General features: G+C 38.0%; 1 protein-coding gene and 1 long non-coding RNA gene across 16 annotated transcripts in view; one reads left to right on the forward strand and one right to left on the reverse strand.

Annotated features, from left to right (window-relative positions):
* ZNF385B (zinc finger protein 385B) overlaps window positions 1-27,936 on the forward strand; it is a 393,631-nt gene that overhangs the window by 291,181 nt on the left and 74,514 nt on the right. For 10 of the 15 annotated variants that reach the window (XM_073881855.1, XM_025887583.2, XM_073881836.1 and 7 more), the window contains one exon: window positions 15,927-16,069. In XM_073881855.1, coding sequence (XP_073737956.1) covers window positions 15,980-16,069 — 90 coding nt within the window. In that variant the 5' untranslated portion in view covers window positions 15,927-15,979. Of the gene's footprint in view, window positions 1-891; window positions 1,059-4,902; window positions 4,925-12,692; window positions 12,711-15,926; window positions 16,070-25,888; window positions 25,983-27,936 lie in introns of those variants that run through there. The other 5 variants (XM_073881842.1, XM_073881841.1, XM_073881849.1 and 2 more) reach the window with 5 other exon arrangements.
* Window positions 343-27,576, reverse strand: LOC141370743 (uncharacterized). The gene is made up of 3 exons (XR_012375048.1): window positions 27,445-27,576; window positions 15,071-15,157; window positions 343-500 (listed from the first exon to the last, which is right to left on the reverse strand). It is a non-coding gene; the product is annotated as an uncharacterized lncRNA (long non-coding RNA).

Genomic DNA, 27,936 nt, shown 5'->3' on the forward strand with positions numbered 1-27,936 from the left:
CTACACAACTCCTAATTTCACTATGATAATTCAGCCACATAACTGAAATTGGGTTTTTGGCACTGAAAAGCATAAACAGCCTTATTAATGTTATCAACATCAAATTGTTACCTGCGTTAGTCTTTTTTAATTATATGCTGTGAATCTTTACTTAAAACCTAAAAATGCGCAGGAAAGGAAGGAATTCTTCAGGCCTAAAGGCATGCAAATAAATTATTCTGGACTAAGAGAATATAGACAAAGTTCATATTTTGAGAACACGTTCCTTTTTGAAATAAAAAGCAATTTTATTTTTTTAATATTTTCTTTTTTTTTAAAGATTTTATTTATTTATTTGAGAGAGAGAGAATGAGATAGAGAGAGCATGAGAGGGAGTAGGGTCAGAGGGAGAAGCAGGCTCCCAAGGAGCAGGGAGCCCGATGTGGGACTCGATCCCGGGACTCCAAGGTCATGACCTGAGCCAAAGGCAGTCGCTTAACCAACTGAGCCACCCAGGCGCCCTAAAAAGCAATTTTAAAACAAAGATTAAAAAATAATAACAATAAAAACATAAAATAAAATTTAGTTGCCCACCTAGAAAAGAAAAAAAAAATCCCTTTAAGTCTAAGTGATACCAAAAATACCAAATTGTTATAGCAAATAAGTATTTTGAGCGAATCGCATTGCTTTGTTCGGAAGGAGAGGTGGGTGGCAGATGATTTGATTTCATTTTTACCATGGCTGAGTAGTAGTTTCTGAGTAGCTTTAGCTACTCAGAAAAATTACATGAAAGAAAGTAATTGTCAGTCTTTTAGGATATATTTGGTTCAGTGTCGTCAGAAGGTAGTCTGTCCTCTCCTTGGAATCAAGTTGCAAACACTATCCTCAATAGTAATTAGAGCTAAGCGGCAATTACAGGACGTATGATTTGTTCAGATGCAGTGCCTGTCGGCTGTTCCTAGCACCACATTTCACAGAAGCACCAGGTTGAAATGATGGAATTATTTCTCTCTCAATGTAATACTTCGCACAGTGCTCAAATGCAGAAGTGAACGTGGACTGTAATCTTAAAAACGAAGGTAAGCTTTGCTGGCTGACCAGCATTTACACCTCAGGGAACTTTTTCATGAAGGATGTGACAAAAATGTAAAACAGTTAAAATCAATTTCAGAGAAAAGTAGCAGAATTAGAGCAAATAGAATTTGCTAATTTCACAACTTCCCCTGCCCAATATCATCCTGGTTTTCTAATTTGTTTTTTATTTAAATTGTAATATTGCTTCACTTTGCTAAATATAATAAAGATGTGACTGATTGCCCACATTTCCTTTATCTTTTTCCTTTTGAAGTTTGTCTCAGAATAAGTAGTAGGTAAAAATGAAATTCATGTTTAATCCAAATATTTAGACCCTCTCTCACTTTTCTCTTCAGGAAGTATATTTAAGCTGATGATTGTACCTATTCAAGAATTCACATTCAAACTGACAGAACAGTGGCTGGTAGCCTGTCACAAAATTAGGTGACATGGGTGATTTGCACTCTTGCCACATGATTTTTATGATAAGCATGTTTTAAGTTGTTAATGTTTCATCAAGTTCAAGTCAAAATTCAATGGCTTCAATGTTTATTTAGACCCTTGGGCATAGAAATCTCTCTGGCAACTGGGTAAGTTTAGCTTCTCAAGTGGGAGTATTGTCTGTTATGAGGATAGATGTAGTTTGTATGTATACAATAGATGATTATGAAATTCTCATTTCTGTTTTAATGTTATCACTTTAGTTTTAGCCACCTAAAATTCTATGTTTTTTTTTCAGTTTTGCCATTTTTTAAACATGAATAAATATTACTATTAGGAAAGAACTTAAGAAGTCTTGGCACCAGATAGATGTTTTTATCTCCTAGTCCCCAGTAGGATTTCAGGCGGTTTGGAAAATATTGAAAGAGCATCGACTTCTTTTATTCTACCTCATTGGTGAATTAGAGGTGTAAACACTGAGGGTTCAGTAGATTCTTGCAAAAAATGAGTAGATTAAAGCCAATGAGCCTTAATTTTTCCAAGGTGCTAGACACTCTGTGATGTGGGACTTCTTAGCCGACACAGGTGCTCGGTGTAGTTATTACAATTAGGCTCGTATCTGATTTTAGAAGAAAAATTTTTTCTAGCCCCGGGCCCATTATTGGCTTCATTCTGTATATTTGGTTCGTCATGGAATAATTTCTCCCTGAGAACCATTTTCCTCATCAGAAAAATGTGGGATGATCGATCATAAGCCATATAACAGGTTAGAAGTCTACTTAATATATGTTAAAGCACATTGTGCTCCACAACAGAAAGCTATGGTATTCGTGTAACCCAGGACGCTGATGACGAATTTCTATAAAAATATACCACTGAGGGGCGCCTGGGTGGCTCAGTTAAGCATCTGCCTTCGGCTCAGGTCATGATCCCCGGGTCCTGGGACCCAGCCCCACATCGAGCTCCCTGCTTGGCGGGAAGCCTGCTTCTCCCTCTTCCCCTACCGCTCTCCCTGCTTGAGCTCTCTCTCTCTCTCTCTGTCAAATAAAAAAATAAAATCTTTAAAAACTATATATATATACACCACTGAATTCTTTGGTGAATTTAAGTTCTTAACTTGCTCTACTCTGTCATGAGGATGGCAGATACTATCATTTGAGTGTATATAAAAACAGTCTTCAGTGGTTGCAACAGACATGACTAATTGAGACATAACCAGAGACGTGACCTTCATAATTGTTTTATCTTGTCACAAGGACAAATTTTTCCTGATGTTAGTAAAATCTTGCTATTCTGTCTTTTGATTTATGGAAGCAACGATTGAAAAGAAAATGAATGCTGCGAAAGAAGGCAAATGACAAAGTTTGAGTGCTTTCCGGTTCCCGGGCAGTACTCTAGCGAGAGACAGAGGCAGAGAGACAGGAATGACAGGTCCATATGCAGAGGTAGAAAGAGACAGAAACAGAGACCGGAGAGAGACAAGAGGGATGAGAGAGGCAGAAAAGATAAACAGGCGAGAGGGAGGGAGACTAGGGAGACCACCAGAGATAAGAGAGACACAGAGAAAGAAGGTGTTAGAGAAAAAAAGACGCGTTAAGTCCGTCAACATTTGGAAATAGAGATTGCGCAATTTTGGAACTTTGGGTTCTTTTTTGCATTTTCTTTAACTGGCAATATGCTTTGTCAAATTAAATACGTTGAGCCCAGGTCTGATGCTTTTCCATTTGTGTCCTTCAAAGCAAAGGGAGCTTAAAAGGCTGTTTGAAGTTCAGAAGCGACCAAGAGTCAAAACAAATGTTCTTCCAAAAAAAGTATTTCCATTCCTTTCTTGTCTTATAAAGCAAATCAGTGACAAGGAAAATGATGAGTAGAAATTCTCTACTTTCCATGTGGCACCTTATTAAAAAATCATTATGTCTTCATTATGTCTTTGGTTTTGTTGGTGTTCACTGGGGAAGTGAGACAGAGGCATTTAAGAAGCCAAAAAGAAATTCCGTAGAAGAAAAACTGGTACAAAGTCAGGGTAATAGTACAAAAATAAACATGATACACAGGGACAGAGGTGATCATTTATGATGAATCATTTCCAGTGCAGAAAATCCTTGGGCATTCACCAGAGGGCCTTATCTGATGCTGTTTTGCATATCACTAGTGCCCCAGAAGCTGCCTGAATGACTGAAGCAAGTGGCCTCAATTTCTAGGATGTGAGGACAATGGCAGAGTTCGAAAAAGCCGGGTCAGGGGTCGCCATTCAGACCCTTTGGAGTGCAAGCATCCCCTAGGTCACGGGACCCCGTGTTTCTCAGGATAAGGGCGATATCACATTGTCTCCCAGTTGCCCAGCTCCTTTGAGGGAATCAGATGTCTTGCTTAACTAAGTTGTTCCTGCTTATCTAGTTTTTACTCTGCTCTACTTCATTCTATACAGATTTCGACAATATGATTAAAGACCAAAGGGAAAAAAATCATTTTAGGAGTGAGATGTTAGGAAATTCCAAATAAGGAATTGGTGCTGATTCTAGTCCCCTCGGTAAAAGTCAGCCAAACTTAACCAGTTGCTCTTCCTTCCCTCCTCAAATCCCCCTCACCTTTTTGCCCCAAGTGAACCTCACTATCTCCCCATTACTTACAATCTCCGCTCCCCCCATTCCTGGCATGTCCAGATTAGTTACCCCATACTAGGTTTCCACAGGGATGAAATGGCAGCTTTCATGGTCCCTGGCGGCCAAGTGGGAACCATCCCTGCAGTTTCTGGATGAAAGTGGCTTCTTGGCTGATGAAGGACCAAGAGTGGCCTCGTCTAGGATGGCCACCAGGATTATAATCCACTAGAATTTATCTTGAGTTCTCTATAGTGCATTGTAATATGGAAGTCATGGAATATGTATGCAAAAAGGAAAAAAAGTTTATAGCACAGTTCTTGCTGTCTTGTTTATTCCCAAATTGTGCTTTCTAGGAGCCTATTACTTTTTTTTTTTTTAAACATGGGCAACAGCTTTTAAATAGCTTTGAAATGTTTAGTTAATATTTAAGCTAAGGAAACCTCTTTTCTCTACCAAGGTGGGAGTAGAGAGCACTGGTAGAGCAAATATTAACTCTGTTTCTTTAAATTGAGCAAGCTTCTGGAGGAAAAAATATCTTTTTAAAGGACCATTAAGTAAACCACTACTCCTCCCCCTCCCCCCCCCATTTTGTTCTTAAATGCAAATAGCAAAGTCACTGAATGCAAGAACTGAAATTTTCTGAACTAGGGGCTAAAACATTTTGTATCCCGGAGCTAGAATTGATAGCAGCAGCTGGAGGTGTTGACCTCCTGAGCTGCTGTATGCAGCCAGTTCAGCCTGGCCCTTTTGTGAGCTGCAGAAGAGAGGCCTAAAGACAGACCCAGAGGCCTCCATGGTCTTGCTGCTTTGATCTGCTCCAATGGAAGGTCAGTTGCCTAGCTTGGAAAAAAATGTGTCTTTTCAGATAGCGTTTTTGTTGCTGTTACTGATAGTACTTCAATATAAACAGTATGGTTGAAAGCATAGTTTTAATGGGGTTTGTTGTTCTCCTTTTTTATGCCATTGGGAATATTAAAAGAATTCTTTAAAATGAGGTATTGCAATCAATCTTCCTCTGTTCTTTAAAATAGAAAGAGATGTTGGCTCTTGGTCGTGCTGGCTTTTCTCTTTGGTTTAAACTTCTTTCTTTCATTATTCATATTAATAAAACTAAAATCTCACTGAAAAATGAATACTCCTAAATTTCAGGCAAAGCATAAAAAGAAAACAGACCAAATACAAATCTATTTAAATTTTTAAAGAAGATCAAGACTTCAATATATGACTCCTGTACATCTTTGATTGTATAGACTTAAATATTCAAAACAATGTCTCTGGGCAATGGCAACTCTGAATGTTATTCTACCATCAGTCAGGTATCATGCTGGATTAAATTCTCTTAATCATTCATCTCATGCAAAACGAAGGGTAGATTCTTAAATTACGTTTACTCTAAAATTTTATGAAATATAATTCCTCTAGAAATATTCAACAGTTTGAGATACATAGTGGTTGCTTTTCCCAGGAAAGTCTGTCTTATTTGGAAGGTTTCTACAATAAACCATGATTCCATGCAGCCATTAGGTCCTTCACATGCTGGGAAGGGAGAGCAAAATGTTCCTCTGAAACAGAAAGAGGCTTCAGACTTCATGAAAGCATCTTGATGGCATAGACAGGAGTCATTGGGCAAGTGTAGCACAGGACCATCTCCCTATGTCTTTTTGCCAGAAAGTTTCGTCAGGCTACTGTGACCTCCCAATCCATTCTTGACCTCAGACAATTTTAGTAAAGCCCTGTCTGGAGATAATTTTGGCTTCTCTAAAGACTTAGTAATTTAGGAACTAAGCCCATGACATTCCCTTTTGATAAGTCAGGTGTATTAAAAACTATTTCAAAAAATGACAAAGCACTTGTCAGAATCCTGTTTTCCCTTCTTTAGTTTCTTTCTTGCGTGGTCATGCTTAATAAAATCGGGTTACAAGTGGAGAAAACAATAACAAAGCAAAAATGTAAATTCAACTTTAAAGAAGACAATTGGTCCTCAAGACTTTTTTTGAGATCCACTTATCTTCTTTACTTAAATTCTGAAATTCTCAGATTTTTCAATTCTGCTTCCAAAAGGATGACCACTAATGAAGTATGCCACATGTTTAATCAAACTGTATTTTGTACTACAGAGTAAAGAGAAAAAAAAGCTTACTCTTTTTTTCAACATTTAAATATAGGAAAGTCAGTGCATGAGCACAATATTCAGGTATAAATGAATCACCACTTGGCTTTAAGTATTCTATCGCCACACATTCAAAAAGCCATCATCCATTGCATCTTAGTAAAAGATTCATCGTTTTGTGTAAAAGCTGGCATATTACTACTAAACCCAAAGGACGCTGTAGCTTAAAATCTATCATGATGTGGCTTCACTGCTGTTTTTTGAGGCAGCACTTCATTATTGCCCATAAACTTCAGTGTGGTACTCAGAAGGATTTATTTTTAAATGCAACATTCTGCCAGGATGCTGCTGTTGGATCTCTTTGGAGGGAACCCTAAGGTGCCCCCAGGGAGATTCAGGAGCAGAACTGCCAATCGTTAAGATTTTATAGACTCAGAGTTCTAGATACACATTTTTCTCTTTGGCATCAGTAGATTCCGTGTCAGTCTCTTCCGTCCACTTATGAAATTCAGCAAGGAAGCATCAGCATTAAAGGGAACTTTTATTTTCTCCCAAATCATTTTGAGCAAAATCAAGCTAGCAGTGAGAAAAACATCATATTCATCCTAAAAGTAGACAAGTTTGACAGTGTTCAAAGATGTTCTTCTTACTGGAGAATTTTTCCTGTATTTGCCGAAATAGTTTACTTAAATTATCATTGAACAATTTAAAAAGTTTCTGTTGGAGAAAACATACAGAAACATGCACATAAGTGTACAGTGGATGAATGTACACAAACATACCTGTGTAACTGGCACCAAGATCAAGCAGAAAAATTTCTAGCACCCTACAAGCCCCTCTCATGCTCCCTTTCAGTCACTCCCCACACCCTTCCTACAAGGATAGCCCTTTGCTAACAGTATAGATTCGTTTTGCATGATTTTGTACTTTGTGTGATTGGTATCACACAGCATGTTGATATGCTCCCTTATTTTAGTTTTTTTCCTCAACATCACACTTGCGAGGTCTATTTGTTGTTGCATGTAATTATAAATCATTTGTTTTCATTGCTATATTCTATTATATGAATGTTTTATTGCGTGAAGAAGCAAAATTATTTATTTCTACTGTTATGGGTTAATTAGCTAATTTCCAGTTTGTGGCTCTTATAAAGAGTATTGCTATGAGCATTCTAGTACATATCCTTTCTATTGGGTAAATACCTTGAGGTGGAATTGCTGAGTCATAGGGTATGTATATGTTCAGTTTTAGTAGATATGCTAAATAGCTTTTCAAAGTAGTTGTAACAACTGATAGTGATTCGAAGGGGCACATGAACCCCAATGTTTATAGCAGCAATGTCCATAATTGCCAAAATATGGAAAGAGTCCAGATGTCCATCAACAGATGAATGGATGGAGAAGATGTGGTATATATATATATATAAATGGATGTAGATACACACACACACACACACACACACACACACACACACACACAATGGACTATTACTCAGCCATCAGAAAGAATGAAATCTTGCCATTTGCAATGACATGGATGGAACTAGAGGGTATTATGCTAAGCAAAATAAGGCAGTCAGAGAAAGATGAATACCGTATGATTTCACTCATATGTGGAATTTAAGAAACAAAACAGATGAATGTAGGGGAAGGGAAGGGAAGGAAAAATAAAATAAGAGGAAAACAGAGGGAGGCAAACCATAAAAGACTCTTAACTATAAGGAATAAACTGAGGGCTGCTGCAGGGGAGGTGGGCAGGGGGATGGGGTAACTGGGTGATGGACATTAAGGAGGACACTTGTGATGAGCACTGGGTGACATATGGATGATGATGAATCACTGTATTATAAACCTGAAATTAGTATTATGCTGTATGCTAACTAATTGGAATTTAAATAAAAACTAAAAAAAAAATAAATAAAACTGAAAAAAAAAAAGAGTTCTAGCTGCTCCATATCCTCATTAACAATCTCAGTCTTTCTTCATTGTAGCCATTCTTATGGGTATGTAGTGATACCTCATTGCAGTTTTAATTTACATATCCCTAATGACTAATGAAGCTAAGTACTTTTTCATGTTTACTGGCCATTTTAGTATATATTTTTGTGAAGTGGCTAATCTTCTACCCATTTTTTCCTATCATGTTTTCATTTTCTTATTGATCTTTAGGGGCTCTGTATTCTAGATTAAAGTTCTTTGTCAAAATACATATTTGATTATAATCTCCCACTCTGTGAATTGCCTTTTCATCCCCTTGATACGTCATATTCCCAAAGCTTTATTCTTTATAGAGTATATTGTCAAATTTTTTATGATTAACATCTTTTTTTAAAGATTTATTTATTTATTTATTTATTTAAGACAGAGAGAGAGAGAGAGAGAGAGAGAGAGAGAGAGAATATTGGGGGAGAGGCAGAGGAAGAAAGAAAATCTCCAGCAGACTCCCTGCTGAATGCATTGCTGGGCTCCATCTCACAACCCTGAATCGTGACCTGAGCCAAAATCAAGAGTGAGACGCTTAACCGACTGAGCTACCCAGGCACCCCTATGATTAATATCTTTTGTTTCCTATTTAAAAAATCTTTGCTGGGCACTTGGGTGGCTCAGTCAGTTGAGCATCTGACTGTTGATTTTGGCTCAGGCCATGATCTTATGGTACGTGGGTTTGAGCCCCACTTGGGGCTCCGTGCTCATCAGGGAGTCAGCTTGGGATTCTGTCCCACCCCACCCCACCCCACCCCACCCCACCCCATGCCCCACCCCCTGCTCGTGCACCCGGGCGAGCTCTCTCTCTCCAGAATGAGTAAGTCTTTAAAAAAAAGGAAAAAGAAATCTTTGCTTACTCCAAGTTCTTTCAGATGTTCTGCTTTTCTCTTTCTTGTTTTACTTTCTCAACCACATATGCTTAAGAATATCTTGAATCCTTAAAGTTTTGAATTTTAATACATTCAGTTTTCTCCATGTTTTTTGCTTATGTATTTCCCTCTACCATTCTCCCATATCCACCTCTCAAAATATCAACCATTCCTCAAGGCTTATCTTAAGAGATAATCATCTATGAAAACATTTATGAACCCAACTCCTAACCAGATGCAGTTTCTTTCTTGAAACTCTTTAGAATTTGTTGATAATTTATGATCCCTTACATATCCTGCCTTTTACAAGTATTAATGAACTTAAGTATTTATGCCCTCCTGGGATATGGCATAGTGTAAGAGGAGTAGGAATGGTTCATAACTACCGTAACCAAAGCTTATTGAACACTTGCTATCTGTCAGGCTCAGGTTTAAGCATTTTGCCTAGAAAAATCTCAGTTAGTACTCCTACCAGTCCTATGCTGTAGCTACTCTTATTTTCCCCAATTTATAAAAAAGAAAATAGAGGTATAAAGAAATAAAAATTACTTGTCCTAAGTATTACAGGTTTTCTTTCTCCTTCAGTGCCTGCCGTTCTGGGTCATGCCACTTCCAAGAATGAAAGGTAGACCAGACAGAGTGGTAGGCAGCAAACCAAGGTGTATTGAGCAGATAGCAAAGTGCTGGTACAAAGCTCCCGAAAAGGGAGGGGACCTGAGAAAGTTGCAACCAGATTTTCTAAGTCTAGGGGTTTTTATGGGCTCCTTGGCAGGCTGTTTTAATCTGATTAGCCCTCCATGAGCCTGTCATCCAATCCAGTTTTTGTCATCTATCCATCATGGGGGAAAGGGTGGAGGGCTCCTTCCAGGGTGGTGTAAAATCCTTCTAAGGTTGGCTTCCTTTTAAGGCGGGGGGCCCCTTGTCCCTGCCTGCCTTTCTTCCAACTATCCTTTATCACAGGTTTGCACAACAACAAAGTGGCAGACGTGAAAGTCATTGGCTTTCTCCTGAATTGGTAGAGTTCATGTGTTAGAACAGCATTGCCTGAAGGACATGCCAAGCATTATAATTGTTCCAGAAGCTCTATGAAAAAAAAGAAAGAAATGGAAAGTAGAAATTATATCTGCCTAGACATTCACAGTGCCTGTTAGTATATTATAAGCTCCAAGATGTCTTGCAAAAAAGAACCACTTTAAACTTTGTTGAAGCCAGCATTTTCTAAATGTGTTTGAGGACAGAATCTTTTTCACTTAACAACTTTACATATAACCTACTTTATGGAAAGGTGGCTGGGCTTTAGAGCCAGATAAGCAACAGCTTAGACCCAGGCCCTACCACATACTAGCTGATCTCAATCTGTTTAAGCCTCACCTTTCTCATCTGTGAAACGGGGATAATAATGCAAACCTCATAGAATTGTATTATAATTTTTTAAAAGATTTTATTTATTTATTTGACAGAGAGAGACACAGCGAGAGCAGGAGCACAAGCAGGGGGAGTGGGAGAGGGAGAAGCAGGCTTCCCACTGAGCAGGGAGCCCGATGTGGGGCTCGATCCCAGCACCCTGGGATCATGACCTGAGCCAAAGGCAGACACTTAATGACTGAGCCACCCAGGCGCCCCAAATTGTGTTATAATTTAATAAAATAAGGGACACAAGTCACTTAGCAATACCTCGCATAGAGTAAAATCTCATTAAATGGTAGTAGTTGTTACTATTTTGTCTTCTCTTAAAAAGTAAAATAAATTTTGTCTGATTCAATTTATGAGTATGTACGGGTATACACGTACAAATATGTATATATTCTTATCTGTGTGTATACTTCTGTACACGCATATGTAATGTGCTTAAGGTAGTGCCGGGCACATAGTATGAACTGTAAAAATGTTATCTCTGTTATTATTATTATGTGGCCTTTTCAGAAACAAAGCCCTTTATCAGTCACATCTCCTATTCACATAGCCACCTCCTTGTGACGCACTTGATCTCTTGATAAATTTGTTTTCCTCACGTGTTAGACTGATGAAAGAATGGAAATGATGGGAGAGGGGGAGAGGAGCCGCTGGGTGGTGATTGTGGCGGTTAAGAGGGAAAGTTACTCAGGGTAAGAGGCAACAAAGCTGGGAAAGCAGTAAAAAGAAAACTGAGTTTGGTAGGACTTTCAAGCATCACTCATTTTAATTTCTTTAAAGACATCTCTGGGAGTTCTATAATTGGCATTGCCTCCACCCGATAGACTTTTATATGTTAAGCTTTTTATTTCAGTACTCACTAGGGCAGACATACATAATAATGGCATAAGAAAAAACTACTTCTATGGGATATAGAATAGATTTGATCTCATTCTGTAAATGCTTCTCCATACGGTTTTTCTGTGACTTCGGCATTTCCTCCTTCTAACACTGGGGTGTTTTGTCTGCTCATGTTTTGGTACATAGAGAAGAGCCGCTAGGAACTCTCAGAGCTATCACCTAAATCTTCAAGATTATATTTCTAAAGGTCAAAGACTAAGGCAATAATTTCACATGTCACCTAACCCTCAAATGGGGTTTTATTGTGTTGGATTACAACATAATCTGTTGACATAATAAAGCACCTATTACGTTAGAGAGGCAGTTGGCCGAATAATAGTTTTATGATCATAGTGGTGAGTTGTCTTTCTCATTATTAGTTTCATAGTTATAGATGAATACAACTTAGATTTTACAATGAAAATGAAATTTGGGGGAGAGGGTTAATAGCATTCTTATGGGAAAGTATATGAACATGTGCAGTGTCCGTGTGAGAGCGGTGACTGTCGGATCTTTGGAGCAGGCATGCATGCTTGTGTGCATTTCATTTTAGGTCAGGGAGTTTGATCTATATATACAGCAAGTGATATAAAAATCTTTATTGGGGCACCGGGGTGGCTCAGTCAGGTGAGCATCCAACTCGTGATTTCGGCTCAGGTTATGATCTCAGGGTCCTGGGATAGAGCCCCCGGGTCCAGCTCCACACTCAGCAGAAAGTCTGCTTGAGATTCTCTCTCTCTCTCTCCGTCTCCCTCTAGCCCCCCACCCCTGCTCTCTCTCTATATAAATAAATAAATAAAATCTTAAAAAAAATAAAAATCTTTATTATCTAATAAGGTGGAGCCCTGTTATGACTTGATTCATTATAATATGTATGTAAGATTGTATTCTTTGCTTTGAAATAGAACTACATATAGGAGGTGTCTTACATAATACTGCCAAATAGTTCATACAAAAGACAAAGGCTGGTCCTGTCCCATGAGCATAGCAATGTAAAAGATACATTATATCATGCTTTATGCTCATTATATTGTCAACCCTTTCTGTTTTCCCAGGAAATGTTAAAGATACTAAGCATTTTCTTGCAGGGTACAATGTATTCTGGACAAATTTCTGCTTGTATTTCCCACCAGCTTTTGGGCATCCCAAGGTGAGGAGAAATGCTTCCCAGCAGGGGGAGCAGCAACAAAATCTGGAATGACGTGACAGAGGGATTAAAGCCTGACCTAATTTGTGCAAAAAAAAGCACTTTATCCTCATTCATTTCCCATTTGCAAAAACTTCCTTCGTGAAGCAATGGGTCTAGGTGAAGTGACATGAAAAAGCAGGTTTGAAAAGTGAAAACAGCAAGGTTGAGGTGAGGGGAATTGATGAAAGCAGTTTATATTTATTCAGGAGATCTACCAGTACTTTAAAACAATCTGTGTTTAACATGGCAAATTGTCTGTCATTAAAATGCTAATGAATGGTAAACAGCTGCTAAGTTTTTATGCTAATGAATGGTGGCAGCTAAGTAGTTCTCAAGCCTTGTCTTTATTAGCATAGATATTCGATTGGGTAAAGGGGATCATTGTGCATTCTGACCTTTGTTGATGGAGCAATCTGTTTGTCAAGTTCCATGTTGCATTATGTTTGATTTGAGTTTGTGAGTACAAAATGACTCTTGCCAAGCCCTCCAATACCTTGTACTACACGGGCTTATAGAAAGAATTTTGCTTTTGATGTGGGGAGACCCATGATGGCAAAATAATTTGTCCATTAGGCAGCTTTAAGTAGAGTAATTCTGTATACTTTTTGGACTTTTGACTTTTGACAATTATAGTAATTGTGAGTTGTAAAAGGCCATCGGTCTAAAATAAGAAATATCTTTTTTTTTCAATTTAGCTAAGATTTTAAAGCAAAGCTTTTAAAAATAAAGATTATAATAAGTGCTTCTGCAACATCGAAATACTGACATAATATATCATCTTGGATCTGCAAGCTCTGAAGCTAGCAATGAATGTAACATTACCTAATTAGAAGAAAAATGTGTAATCAAATACAGGGTGGTTATGTGAATGCCAGAATGAGATCAGAGTATTTACTTTGGCATCAGAAAAAACCATTACTGTTTGATCTATACTTTCGGTTGATTCTATTTTTGCTGAGTCCTCCTCTATATTCCCTAATGGATGGGGCTGACCTAAAGACTTGCCATTACAGATGAATGTTTCAGAAGCCTTTTTCTTTTTTTTCTGTTTTGAGGATCAATGTAAATGAGGCATGATAGTCCATTAAAAACTATTACTAATAATGTTCTGGAATGATTTGAAATATAATGCAGAGTTTATTAAGGAAATCCATTATCAAAAAATATATCATTGAAATAGAAATTTTAATTATTCTGGAACACTGTGTGAGAAGATTGGAGGAAATTTTAATAGTTGGAGCATTTTCCCATACTGTTTATTTCTCCTTGAAGTCAGTAGGAGATTTTCGGCGTATAATTATTTGTGGTCCTGTATAGACATGCTGGGAAAAATTGGAACCCTCATACATTGTTTGTGGTACTATAAAATGGTTCAGCCATTTTGTAAAACAGTCTGAAAGTTCTCAAAAAGTTAAACTATATGATTATCATACGGCACAAGAGTCCCCAGTTCTACTCTTGGGTATATTCCTAAGAGAACTGAAAATATATCTCCACACAAAAATTTACAGACAAATGTTCATAGCATTATTCATAATAACGCAAGCATGGAAACAACCCAAATGCCCATCAACTGATGAACGAATAAGGAAAAAAAAGTGTTTACATCTACAATGGAATATTATTCAGCCTTAAGAAGGAATGAAATTCTCATACATGCTACAACATGGATGAACCTTGAAAACTTTATGCCAAGTGAAAGAAGCCTGTCACAAAAGAACTCATATTGTTTGACTTTGCTTATTTATTTATTTATCTTAAGGATTTTATTTATTTATTGGACAGAGAGATAGATAGTTAGAAAGGACAAGTAGGCAGAGTGGCAGGCAGAAGCAGGCTTCCCGCTGAGCAGGGAGCCCGATGTGGGGCTTGATCCCAGGACCCTGGGAGCATGACCTGAGCCAAAGGCAGACACTCAACCAACGAGCCACCCAGGCAACCCTCTTTGACTTCATTTAAATGAAATGTCCATAATAGGGGCACTTGGGTGACTCAGTCGGTTGAGCGGCCAAGCGGCCGACTCTTGGTTTCAGCTCAGGTCATGATCTCAGGGTAGTGAGATCGAGCCCTGTGTCAGGCTCCACGCTTAGCACCGAGTCTGCTTCAGATTCCCTCTCTCTCCTTCTCCCCCCCGTCCCCTCCCCCTTGCTCATGCACATGCACATGCTCTCTCTCTCTCAAGTAAATAAAAGCTTTAAAAACAAATTTTTAAAAAAATCAAATGTCCATAATAGACAAACCTAGAAACAAAGTAAATTAGTGGTTGCTGGGAGCTGGGGGTATGGAGAGGAAATGGGGGAAAATTGCTAACGGGTATGGAATTTCTTTTAGGGATTGTGAAAATGTTCTAAATTGTAGTGATGTGCACAACACTATGCATATGCTAAAAGCCATGGAATTGTACACATTAAGTGGGAGAATTGTCTGGTATGTTAATTATATCTCAATAAAGTTACTATATTAAAAAAAAAGAAAAGGCACACCAGAGCCTATCTCCCAGAGGACCACCTGCACCAACAGATACTTACCTGCAGTAGATGGAGGTTTCAGAAGAAGAATGCTTGTTGCTGGAGAGGAGTGCTTTAAATCTCCCACACATGGGTTAGCCCAGATTCCTAAAGAAATGACAGCTAATGTAACTGTTAAAAAGGGATAGTTGCTACAAAAATGCAAGGCTTATTAGAATTCAAGTTGGAGACAAATATTTGAGTTTCTGTCCTAACTTCTTCCTGTCCCCCAGTACCCTGCCCCACCTGGGCAGTAATCTCTCCCTTCAGCAGTAATCACTCCTTTAAGGTTCTCTTACTATCCAATGTCTAGACTACTTATTTCCCTCAAAGTAAGGGCAACTTTCAGTTTGGTTTTTTTTAGAGATAAAATTGTTTGAGTCATAATTTTCTTGGGAGCAGGCAGTGACTGTGAGTCCAAGGTTTTTTCCCCCTTGTAAAAACCCTATAATTATCTCTGATTTGCATAAAACATGCCTACCAGCCATTCAATAACTCTGAATAGTAAAGAGCATCTGGCTGCAAGAGGCTCCTCCCCTCCTCTCTCCTACATTTTTGGCAAGTCAGAGACAATGGTTGAACAGGATGATCTCATTCTGCCCCATCTGCCAGCAGGATCCGTGTACTATGTACCTCTGCCGGATCTGAGCAGCCCTTGGCCCTTGCCATAGCGAAGTATTCTGCATCACTGTCTTAACATCATGAGCAAGAAGAACCTTTTTAACTGTATTTTCTCCTCCTACGCCGTTTGCTTACCTTCAGCATAACTCTCTTGCTCTCAGGTTGCAGCTCAGCAGTCCTGTTTTTGCACGGTAGGTTGGGGAAGGAGATGGATATGAGCAAGAGACTGAATTCATTTTTGTTTTGTTCTTGGCAGGCAGTACATGCCACACTACTACACTTCCTGCTCTTGTGCGTACCCCTACCCTGATGATGCAGCCTTCACTGGATATCAAACCATTTATGTCTTTTCCAGTGGACGGTAGTTCTGCTGTTGGGCTCTTTCCAAATTTTAACACAGTGAGTAAATGCATTTTTCTTTTATTTGTGTCCTCCCCAATCTCTTTCATTACAGTTGTGAATAGGCAACACATGTAGCCTGTTTCCGAAGTGTGTAATTTTAGACCTTATATTGGTTACACTGATCAGCTGTATTTTGGAAGATAATCCTTCTCCCATGGGAGTTAGTCCAAACAATAGCCAGCATATTTATTTTACAAATATTTCCCCAAGTGACTTTTCACCTGTGGCTTTGAGCAGTTTTGTAGACTTTAGTGGCTTGAGAACCCATATGATTTCTGGGATGCTGTTCACGTGCTCAAGAACACAATTTAGAGATACCAAGTCACTGATTTTTCCCTACTACTAGAAAAAAAGAAAGCATATGCTTTGACTACCTGGACACACTTTTCTTTGGGACATATTTTAGGTCTTATACAAACAGAATTTTTATTGGGAAGTTATTGTGGGTTGTGTGAATATGACTGTATTATTAAAAAAACTCATTTTAAATCTACGTACTAATTGTGTGATACTTTGCCATTCCCTTTAAAATGTACAATAAATATTAGTGCATCACCTATAATTACCAATGTTCTTCATTCAGGTCAGCTGACTGTTTATCTGCATGAAAGACATTTTGTAAGCATGCCAGGTGGAGCATGACACTTTTCAACAATAGAACTCAGCATAAAATCAGCCCACAGCCAAATGCTAAGCTTGTAGGAAGAGAAAAGGTTAAACAGTTGAGGTGATTGTATGAATGATTTGTTTAGTCAGTGAATGCAGTCAGCTGGGGCATAATGGTCTACATGAATGATACAGCATTATAGAAGCTGCCATCACCAAGCAAAAGAATTGCATTATCAACACCAGCAGACAGTGAGCATCTGAAGTACTGCCAAGTGTTCCCTTTTGCAAACTTCTGCATGAAGTGAAACAGAAAGAGGATTTTTCCTCAAGGGTTGTCAATAAAATCTGCTGACAGACCTTCTGTCACAGCTTTGTGTTGCAAGGTAATTAGGGGGTAGGGGATCAGCCAACTTTTTAAGGAGCACTGGCTTTGACTTAGCGAATAAACAGTGGAATATTTTTGTCTTTTCTGGGTTTTTCAAAGGCAAGTCAAACAGTTAAAAAAAAAAATAGAAAGGCACAAACAGGTGAGCATTGTTTCTAGTGCAGTCAGCAGGACAGTGAGAGAAATCATGCCTGCCCTGATCACAGGAATCCATCAGGAGTGACCGCCCAAAACAGCACATCGTGCCATTTCACAGAACTTGAACTCAAGCGTGCCTATTGTATCCTCTACCGAAACATGGGTGATACATTCCAAGCATTATTGAATTCAGCTATACTTCTTCAAACAGTTACTAGGTATTTGTATTTTGGTTAATGTGCATTTGGGAAACAGCATTTGTAGCCACTGCAGGGGTCCAGCCACAATCGGGAAGCAGCACTGATGATGCGGGGAGGCATGAATGGCTCCTACTGCAGTTCATGGTTTTTAACACAAATAATACATGGATACGTATTTCAAAGATTCAAATAAAACATTGGCATTCAAGGCAAAATGTGTGAGTCACCATTCCCTGACCCTGTGTACATGTTGACTCCCTTCGTTAGAGGAAAGCACCCCCATATGCATCCTTCTTTCCCCCTTCTAGAAGTATATTATGTACATAATAGGAATCTGATCACCATTGTCTTTTTACAACTGCGATTGGATGATCGGCACTATTCTCGGAGTTATTTTTCTTTCTTTTTTTCCTAAGTTAGTTTTTTCAACTATAAAAATGTCTTTACATATCTCTCGGTTTTTAAGAGCCATAAAAAATGGAGTGTCTTCATAATGTTTTTTAGGTAAAAATACAGTTTCATAATGGTTTACTAATGTTGTATAGGCTGATAGACACACTAACTTGCCTATTTGTTCCATATAGCAACTATATGAAATATTTGAGAAAACCCAAAGAATAATTCTAATAGAAGTTCCTTAGTTTTCTTCTTGGAAGAAAGTAAACTTGTAATTTTCAAATAAAATACTTTTGGTTAAGGTGAAAAATACAGCAAAGAACTACATGAAATAATCATTTTACTCTCTATATTATATTACATTAGATTATATTATATCCAAGCCATTTGGTGGACAGAAAGCACTTCTGGTAGTATATTAAAAATTAAGTCATTGCAAATGGGACCCTCTATCATCTGGCAAATAAATGAATTTTTAAGATCATTGGGTTACCTATGATTTTACACTGAGTTACAGTTTGGATTACTCTAAACCTTTTCCTATAGACTTTTCTATCCCAGTGTCTAACTCATCTAGTAAATTTCTTAGGACTATTTCATAAAAGTCATTGTCCACATTTTTCTAGGAAAACATTTTATATCACTAATAATAGTTATACTAGATCATTATAGATTTATGATCTAGAGCCCTCAAAGAACTCAAGTCTTAGAACATTTTAGTAAATCGTATAATTACTACTGCCTAGAAGAGGAGAGAGAGTTAGTAAAGAAAGAACAGAGACTTGAATTAGAATCTCCTAACTTCAGGGGCATCTGCTGACTCAGGCGGTTGAACATGCTACTCTTGATCTCAGGCTTGAAAGTTTGAGCCCCCCGTGGGGTAGAGATTACTTAAAAACAAAATCTTAAAAAAAAAAAAATCTCCTAACTTCCGAAGTCATGTTCTGGCTCATCCATGCCTTTGGCTCTTTTGGTCTTTCCACATGATTCTGTGTGAACAAAGCTCAATGAGAAATCTTTCGTGCTCTATTCTGGAAGCATGGTAGGCAATTTTCAGCAGAATCCTTAAGTAGAAAGAGGAAAGAATTTTTTTTAAATATTTTATTTATTTATTTGACAGAGAGAGACATAGCGAGAGAGGGAACACAAGCAGGGGGAGTGGGAGAGGGAGAAGCAGGCTTCCCGCGGAGCAGGGAGCCCGATGCGGGACTCGATTCCAGGACCCCGGGATCATGACCTGAGCCGAAGGCAGATGCTTAACGACTGAGCCACCCAGGCGCCCCAAGGAAAGAATTTTTTGAATATGTAAAATGGACCTCTACAAACAATAGCTTTGAGGCAGAATAGATTTTAAAAAGTTAAAGTTTCTTGTTGGCAAATTTTAAAATTATATTCTATTCAACAGTCCACTTATTCTTTGAAAAGCAAGGTGAGTGCCATTATAATCACTTTATTTTTAACCAAGGATAGTATTAATAAATAGAAGAAATGTATCTTAACTCATAGTTATTATCAGAAGACTAGAAACGCTGTATTCTGATACCATAGCTAAAAGTTTGGGAATTTTGAAGTTTTGTTTTCTTTAAGTAGATTTTAAAAATACCTGTAAAGTAATGGTTTCCTCCTGTTTTTGTAGTGGAGCATGACAGTGTTTCATGAGAATTATAGCAAGACTGAAATGGAATTCTGTCATATTCCAAAAGAGAACACGTGCCTTTTCTATTCTAAATTGTACACAATGAAGAGATACGCTTCACAGCCTTCATTTAGTAGCTTCTACTCCACAACTGACAAAATCTCTCAGGGATTATATGTGAAGCATAAGCAAATAATTCAAGATACTGTCCAAGCAGAGTTCTGAAGAGACACACTAGAGAAAATGGAGTTTGGGTCACTGTTAATTTATGGTGGGCTCTAGGTCAAGGATGCACGTCTAGTGAACGGTGAGGTAAACTCTGCCCTTCCACAGTTTTACTTTACCGAGGGGCTGTTTTGAGCCACTTACAGGTAAAAGATCTGCAAATGAAAACATAAGTTTTTAAAGATCTCAACCTTTATATCTAAAGCCTAACAGGGCTTCTTTGCCTGGCTACCCACTAACCCTCACTCAACGTCCCCCCTGCCGCCTACCTTCAACTCTTTGTCATTCAGCGCCCAACTTAGATATCACCTCCCGCACGGGAAGTTTTCTGTGACCTGCAGAGTCTGAATTAAGTGCCCACCCTCTGTATTTCCAAAGTACCCCCAGATCACCTCTGTCATAGCAGTTGTCACACCATAATCTCGTTACCTGATTACCTGTATCCACTAAATGCCAGATCCCCGAGAACAGGGCCTATAGCTTGTTTGTCTTCCTACGTCTGGGTGTCTGGCCCAGGAGCTCAGTAAAACTTTTCTGAAGGGAAGGAGGCAAGGGCCCTAGTTTTATGCTTTTCAATGTACCTGCTCCTCCTCCCAGCAAAGGAAATACCAACATTTCTGAGCCCTTTCTAAGCATGAGGCGATAAGCCCAGGTGTTTACTTTGATTTTTATTTTCCCGAGAACTGTCATCTTTTTTTCACTGGAGGGCAATACTTAGTTACAAACTTTTCTGCAGCTCTAGTTCTGGCTTTCTCTGTGTGGATGGTGTGGAAGATTTGCAAGTATCTACTACATTTCTCGTCCTCGGTCCTACTCTTAAGCACATTTAGTTTAAAGGGAAAATTATTCGTTACTGGATTTTATTGAAAATATATGCACTAAAGAATACTGGGTTTGAGGAAGAGGCTAAACAAAATAAATAAAACAAAAATACTCTAGTGCCCAAGAAACTTATAAGAAATAGAATAAAAGACTAGAAAAGGCAAGATAACAAAACCCAAAAAATATAGGCAAAGTGAAAATAGTTACTGAACTTTATAGTGTTAAAGAAAAGCCAGAAAGAATGATTTTTTGTATCCCAGTCGAACTGTTTTCACTATTTTATTTTTCACTTTATTTAAATTTGCCAAATGCCTCATGGTCATCCTTTAATTACTGTACATAATGTTTTGGTAGCTACCAAAGTATACGCAATTGTTTCTCCTATTAGAATTAGAATTTCTCATTTCCTTTGCTGTGGATCCAATCTTTATCTTTATTTAATCCAGTTAATACTTGGTGTTTAATATTTGGTGTTTAACAACCAGGGTAATAGTTGGTGCTTAATTAACTGTAAGAAGAGACAGCTTCAGAATTGAAATAAATTGCATACTGAGCAGGATGGATAGCATCAACTTAGTATGATAAAATAAGTCCATGGGGCGCCTGGGTGGCTCAGTCAGTTAAGTGTCTGGTCATGATCCCAGGGTCCTGGGATCGAGTCCTGCATCAGGACTTCTGCCTGCCGCTCCCCCTGCTTTGGCTCAGGTCATGATCCCAGCCAGGGTCCTGGGATCGAGTCCTGCATCAGGACTTCTGCCTGCCGCTCCCCCTGCTTGTGCTCACTCTCTGTCAAATGATTAAATAAAATCTTTTAAAAAAATAAAAAAATAAGTCCATTTAGAAGATATATCCACACACATACTGTTATAGACCGAATGTTTGTGTCCTGTTGTCTGTGATATTTCATTATGGCAGCCCAAACAGACTAAGACATATATCGAACCTATATATTGTATGTGATGATAATAAGCAGGTCAGGTTTCTTTTTACCAGCCACATATTGGGAACATGCGCAGATGTATTTGTGTGACTCTCCAGAGCTATAGATATGATTCAGAGCCACCTTGAGACCACATTCACCTGTCAATTTCTCTGCCTACTATTTCAGATGTCTTTCTGGTCTTGCTTTGTTTTTGCAACTGCTCCGGAAAAGCACAGGCACAATAGAGGTCATTGCTGCTTTATCTCAAGAAGCTCAGCAATCTTATTTTTGTGAACAATAATCTGATTTTTACTACATACCTTGAAATTAATTTTTCCTGACACATGAACAAATATGTGGAACAGAATAAAGATTATTTCTGAGTATAAAATCCCAAATCACTATATGACTCTTTGAATCATACATGACAATCTGTGAAATGATCTGTATGTCTACTATTTTTCATTCCAAACTCTTTGAGATTCTGGGTTATTCATAGTTTGGCAATATCAATGAATATTTAAGATACTTTCTCATACCAAAAATAGTAATATAGTTATAATATATTTATCAAGGAGGTACAAAATAAATTCAGAATCAAAATCATATTTACTTTGCTATTAACTCCTACCATGTTTCTCATGAGGTGTTACTGTAAGGAAACCTGGAGTGAGCCAAAACATTTAACTTTTTAATCTGTCTTTAATACCTTCACTACCTAATAAAGTCTTTATTTAACTTTTATTTGATTTTTTCTCTAATTTAATTTAAATTAAATATTTTACCTCTGCTAATACAACCAATTGTGAATTTTTGCCATTTGAGGCTTCTTTTTTACTCTCGTAATGCTTTGCTGTCATTAAAAAGTTACATATTCCCTATTTCCTAGGATATTAGTATGTCCAACTACTTGAAGTGATACATTTATCCAAATTTTAAAAAAGTAAAGTAGAAATAAAATAAAATAAATAAAAATAAAATAGACAATAAAATAAATAAAAAGAGAATAGGGTTGAATTTTTATTTTTTTCATGATATGCTTAAGATACATTAAAGGATCCTATTCTTCTATATGTCCTAAAGAAATGTATATTAAAATATGTCAAGTTGAAATTTTCCGTGGTTACTGAAATTTACTTGGAGAGAGGGAGGGTGATGGCCTGTTATTGGACTTTAAAAAGTCAACAGCAACCCCCTAGGTCATTAGGAAAAAAAATGTGTATACGAATCCATCTTTGAAATGAAGTACAAAACTGATGAAGATTTTGTACAAATCTTCTAAGCATAGATTCCTGTCTGGAAATTTTTACATCCCTATTCAATATGACAGAGAAAAATTATGTAAACATGACCTGGGAGGGAAAAAAAACTACATACTGACCATCTGTGCTATTGTCTCCCTCTTCTCTTGAAACTACAAACATATCTTTTTAAAATTTAGGTCATGTCCTTTGCCTTATTCAAAAGTCTCAAGATTTACCTATCACAGACTTTGGGCTCAGATCTCCTTTTCTCTATACACTGTCGAAACCCCTTTAGAATTTGTAGATATTATTTATATGGTGTATATGTATGTGTGTATGTATGCATGTATATTTATATAATGTGTGGCCATACGCTTTCTCTCTCCCTAAATAATTTGTGCAGGGCATCTAGGAAAAGGCATTCATTCCCAGTCACTTACTGAATGTTTACACATGCCAGTCATTGTGCTAAGAAAGGGTTATAGAGAATAAGACAGAAGCTGCTCACTGTCTGACATTACTTCCTCCTCTTGTATAATTCACCATAACATCATAGAGTATACTGTTCATAGTCAATAGTCAATTCAGTTGATTAAGCTGCCAAGAAACATCAGATTAAGACCTTAATGGGCCCTTATGCAGTAGAGGAACACAAGGTTTCAGAAGCCTGTGAAAAGAGGCATCTGTAGTCCCACCATGCTGTGTCCTCTTGCATGTCTCTTTCATTATCCTAGTCTCAACCTCACATGCTCTGGAGCCTCATCTTCAGTGCTAGAGTTTCAAGGATTATGTGTACTTGGAAGGCACATCAGATTTTCTGGCAAGACAGGTCTTCTGTCTTGGCGCTGTCCCAGGTCAGCATTTTTCAAGAGCAGAGTCAACTTGGAAAAAGTGTGTATGTCAGGCCATCTTCTTAAAATAATTTCTCTTATTCTTAACAAAACTCCAGTTAATTCAAAGAAGAAGAAACCAACAACAGCCTTGTTCTTAGCTTTTCTCAGTGACCAAGTCTTCATGTGCCAGTGGTCAAGTAAGGGAGCTTAATAAGTATAAGAAGTAGCAAAATAGTATTGCGCATAACATTCCCTCCAGCCCAAAATGTTATTTCTAAATTGGTTGCTTTATAAACATTAATTGATGGTGGTGTTTTCTCAAAAACTTTTATCAGAAATTTGGGAATCCATCCAATAGCACAGACTGTTTTTTTTTCCCCCTCCCTCTAGATTCTTGTATTCAGAATTAGGTCTCAAATCTCTTTTGGGGAAGGAAAAACATGTTTGGAATATTCCAACCCCTTTACTTTTAGAATTGTCATTGAGGGTGCTAAAGAAGAATTGGAGTGCTATTGAGCAATCTGTGAAGTTTCAACATCTTTGCGGAACCACATAGGAATCTTGGAAAAATACTTTTTTCACAGATTTAGCTGTCAATTTGATTTTTTTTTACCTTCCTTTTTATGTTCTCATCCTTGAAATAGGATGGAGAAAAATTTAAATTATATGAACAACACCTTATTTCCATGGAATTCTCGTATCAGAGGGCTTTAGCATATTTTAAAGACATTCTACAATTAATCCTTTTAATACACCCACATATGAAAATAGGCTACATGTGTCATTGTTGCACCCTTTTTGCAAAATGGAAGATTGAAGAATATAATCCAGTCTTCACATTTCTTCCAGTAAACAGCTCTGCCACTGAAAAGGGGAAAAAAGCTAAATATCAGACAAGCAAGAGCTCGTCTCCACCCTAACGTATCTTGATTTTAAATGTGTATATTTCTAACAGATTATTCAAGTAGGACTTTTTTTTTAAAGATTTTATTTATTTATTTGACAGAGAGAGACACAGCAAGAGAGAGCACAAGCAGGGGGAGTGGGAGAGGGAGAAGCAGGCTTCCCGCAGAGCAGGGAGCCTAATGCGGGGCTTGATCCCAGGACCCTGGGATCATGACCTGAGCCGAAGGCAGACCCTTAAAGACTGAGCCACCCAGGCACCCAGGACATGTTCTTTTAAATACCCAATAAATCCCTGTGGCTCCTAAAGTCAGATTGAAAAACTCCTTTGCAGTATATTCTATTTATGTTTTTAATTTAATTTTTTTAAGATTTTTTTTAAAGATTTTATTTATTTATTTGACAGAGAGAGGGAACGCAAGCAGGGGGAGTGGGAGCAGGGAACCCAATGCAGGACTCGATCCCAGGACCCTGGTATCATGACCTGAGCCGAAGGCAGAGGCTTAATTGAGCCACCCAGGTGCCCCTAAGATTTTATTTTTAAGTCCTCTCTACTCCTAACATGGGGCTCAAACCCACAACCCCAAGATCAAGAGTCACACACTCCACTGACTGAGCCAGCTGGGCACCCCTGTAGTGTATTCTATATAGAAGATAGATTTATCTTGTCATTCTCATACTTTGTTCTTATTGTGAACAGTTTCTAGAGCCAAATAAAGATCTGAGTGTTATAGTAGGAAATATAATTGGTCTCTTTCACAGGTTTATGATTTACAATAATTATAGGTATACATAAAGTCTCCAATAATCAAAAATATGTGTCTGGGTCTAATTTATTTGTTTTGTTTTGTTTTTTATGTAGACACCAAACATCCATAATATGTAAGTTGATTCATTGTCATAATATCAAACCCCCAAAACCTTCATTTCCCAAAAATGAGCTGAAGCTATCAGGTGCTGAAATGATTAGTAATAGCCACTATCACATGGTATAGTGGTGTCAATGGTGGCATTCACTTAGTCACTCATTCATTCGTCTGTCATATCCCACCTCCTCCCCAAAGCCACTTGGAACGTTCTCTCTGATCTCCCAGAAGTAACTCTGCTTGCCTTGTTCCACAGTAAGCCTCTAACAGTCCTGCCTGGCCCTGACTCTGCTTCATGCTCCCAGTAGAAGCAGGAGTCAGAGTGGAGGAGGGAAGAGGGCAGAGTGATCTACTTCATTGCCTAGGAAAAGAGCACTGGGCTGGCAGCCACAGCCCCTGTATCTGGATTCATTTTCTTTGACCTTGAGAAAGTCGTTTCGTTCCACTTTTCCTCATTTTACAACTAGAGTTGATAATACGTTCCTAATCTTCATCATTACATCATGAAAACTTGGGCTTATTATGTTTATGGAAGATTGAGGATATGACTGAATATTTAGAAAACTTCTGAAGTTTAGTGAGAGTCTGTGAAAAAAATCATAACTATATAACATGTCACCATATTATTTCTTTAAAGATTTTATTTTGAAGGACTCTCTACACTCAATGTGGGGCTAGAACTCACAACCCCGAGATTAAGAGTCGCATGCTCTATGGACTGAGCCAACCAGGTATGCCAGCATATCACCATGTTGTTATGTTGAACAATTTAAAATTCCCACGAATATCAAATGAGGTCATGTTTATGAAAGGACTCTTAAAATAGCAAACCTCTATTCTTATAAATAAAATTAATATTCTTATTAATATGTCTATTCCCTTCATCTCATCTTCCGAACCAATTACCTTAAATAAACCAAGTTATATTTATCACTGGAGCTGGTTTTGTGCATTAGAGCAATCCTAATTAAGGTAGATACTAAAGATATGTACATGGCTAAGACCTGGTTCTTGAGTTTAAGACATTTGTACTCAGTTTAAAGTAGTTCTGCCTGCTACTAAGCAGGTACTCCATTTAAGTTAGCTGAATGAGATAGTAATAGGGCATACATAAAGATCAGAATCCCCTGACTGTCTAAAAGTGAAGAGAGGCTACAACTAAATTTGGAGCAGGGCTGGGGCGAGGGCATAGAACGGAGGTGGGGAATAACCACACTGGTTTGTCTGAATTCCATTTTGCCTGTTTACCTTCAATAATATTTAGGTTTTAAAGACTGTGGGTAAAGGTATTTTGAACCTGAGAGCTGTGCACTTATGACACATTGCCATTGACTCCTAAGATGTAACAATGTTTTCTGTTATACTTTTAAAATACAGCTAACTTCTAGGCGCCTGGTGGCTCAGTTAGCTAAGTATCAGCCTTCAGCTCAGGTCATGATTCCAGGAGCCTGGGATGGAGCCCTGCATCAGGCTCCCTGCTCAGTGGAGGGTCTGCTTCTCCCTTTCTCTCTCCCCCTGCCTCTCCCCCTGCTTGTGTTCATGCTCTCTCTCTCAAATATATCAATAAAATAAAATACAGTTGACTTCCAAACGTAGAACCTTTATTCTCACATTATTCATTCAACTAGCAGTAGTTAACATAACAATTTTAAAAAGATTTTATAACCATTCATAGAAGCCAACATACTAAATTATCCTTCATGTATTGATAATGGAGAATTATTCTAAAAATTCTTTGGACTTTTAACCGTTAGAGATCTCCATTTACCCTGCCTCCCCCTTTTCTCCTGAATTTCAATTGCCAATCATATAAGAAGGACTTGCTTAACCTGTGTTCTGAGCAGGCACATCTAACTGTAGGTTTGATGGTTACTCAGAAAAAAGATGAGTAGTTTTATGTTTTATCCCAAAATATTAAGTAGATATTAACAGTATGCACATATGTGTGAAAACTATTTTTTCTCAGAGAAAACAAATTATCAGACCAAATAAAACCTTGAAAATTATATAAGCCTAGATAATCATAGCTACATAGCTATTAGGAACAGCAGAGAAATCTATCCATCTTTAAACTTCTATGAGAAGAAAAAAAGGTTTAAAACATATATTTTCAATCAATTCCTTCATAAAAGAACTCTCTGGAAAAACAGCCTGTAGCACATAGTTCATCAGTCCTTGTGCAATCAGACATACCATTGTCTTCAGAGGGAGAGCAGCTGCCTCACAGGCCTGGCCCCTGTAATGGACGAGTAGTTTCTGAAGAAGCATTGTGACATCCTGAGATGGAGTCCTTTGAAGCTCCAGTTCTGGGGAACCAGCATTTTGTTACAGAGCAAGAGTTATATCACAATTTCCTGAGAATCGGTCATCACAGGAAATTATCAGCAATTCATGGACTTTCCTTTTTGCGTTTGCTTCAGCCTCGAGGGTAATCACAAAAGATTATAGTCTCCATTTCAGCTTTCATATCACTGAAATATTCTTCTCTGCCGAAAGCATGATTGATTTCCAGAGGCCAGCTTTTAACCCCAGCTTCGGGAGGCCGGCTGCCCTGCAGTGGTTAGAGAACTGCCAACAATTGTTTCTGTGATATTGTTTGTTGTGAGGCAGAAATTAAGTGACTCCTGGCTAATTATACAAAATCTTTTAAATAAAGTGACATATGAACTTCTTGTGTTGTTAGAT

This window comes from Callorhinus ursinus, unplaced genomic scaffold, assembly GCF_003265705.2.
Source record: "Callorhinus ursinus isolate GAN/ISIS: 27379988/994484 unplaced genomic scaffold, GSC_fseal_2.0 scaffold2, whole genome shotgun sequence".
NCBI lineage: Eukaryota > Metazoa > Chordata > Mammalia > Carnivora > Otariidae > Callorhinus > Callorhinus ursinus.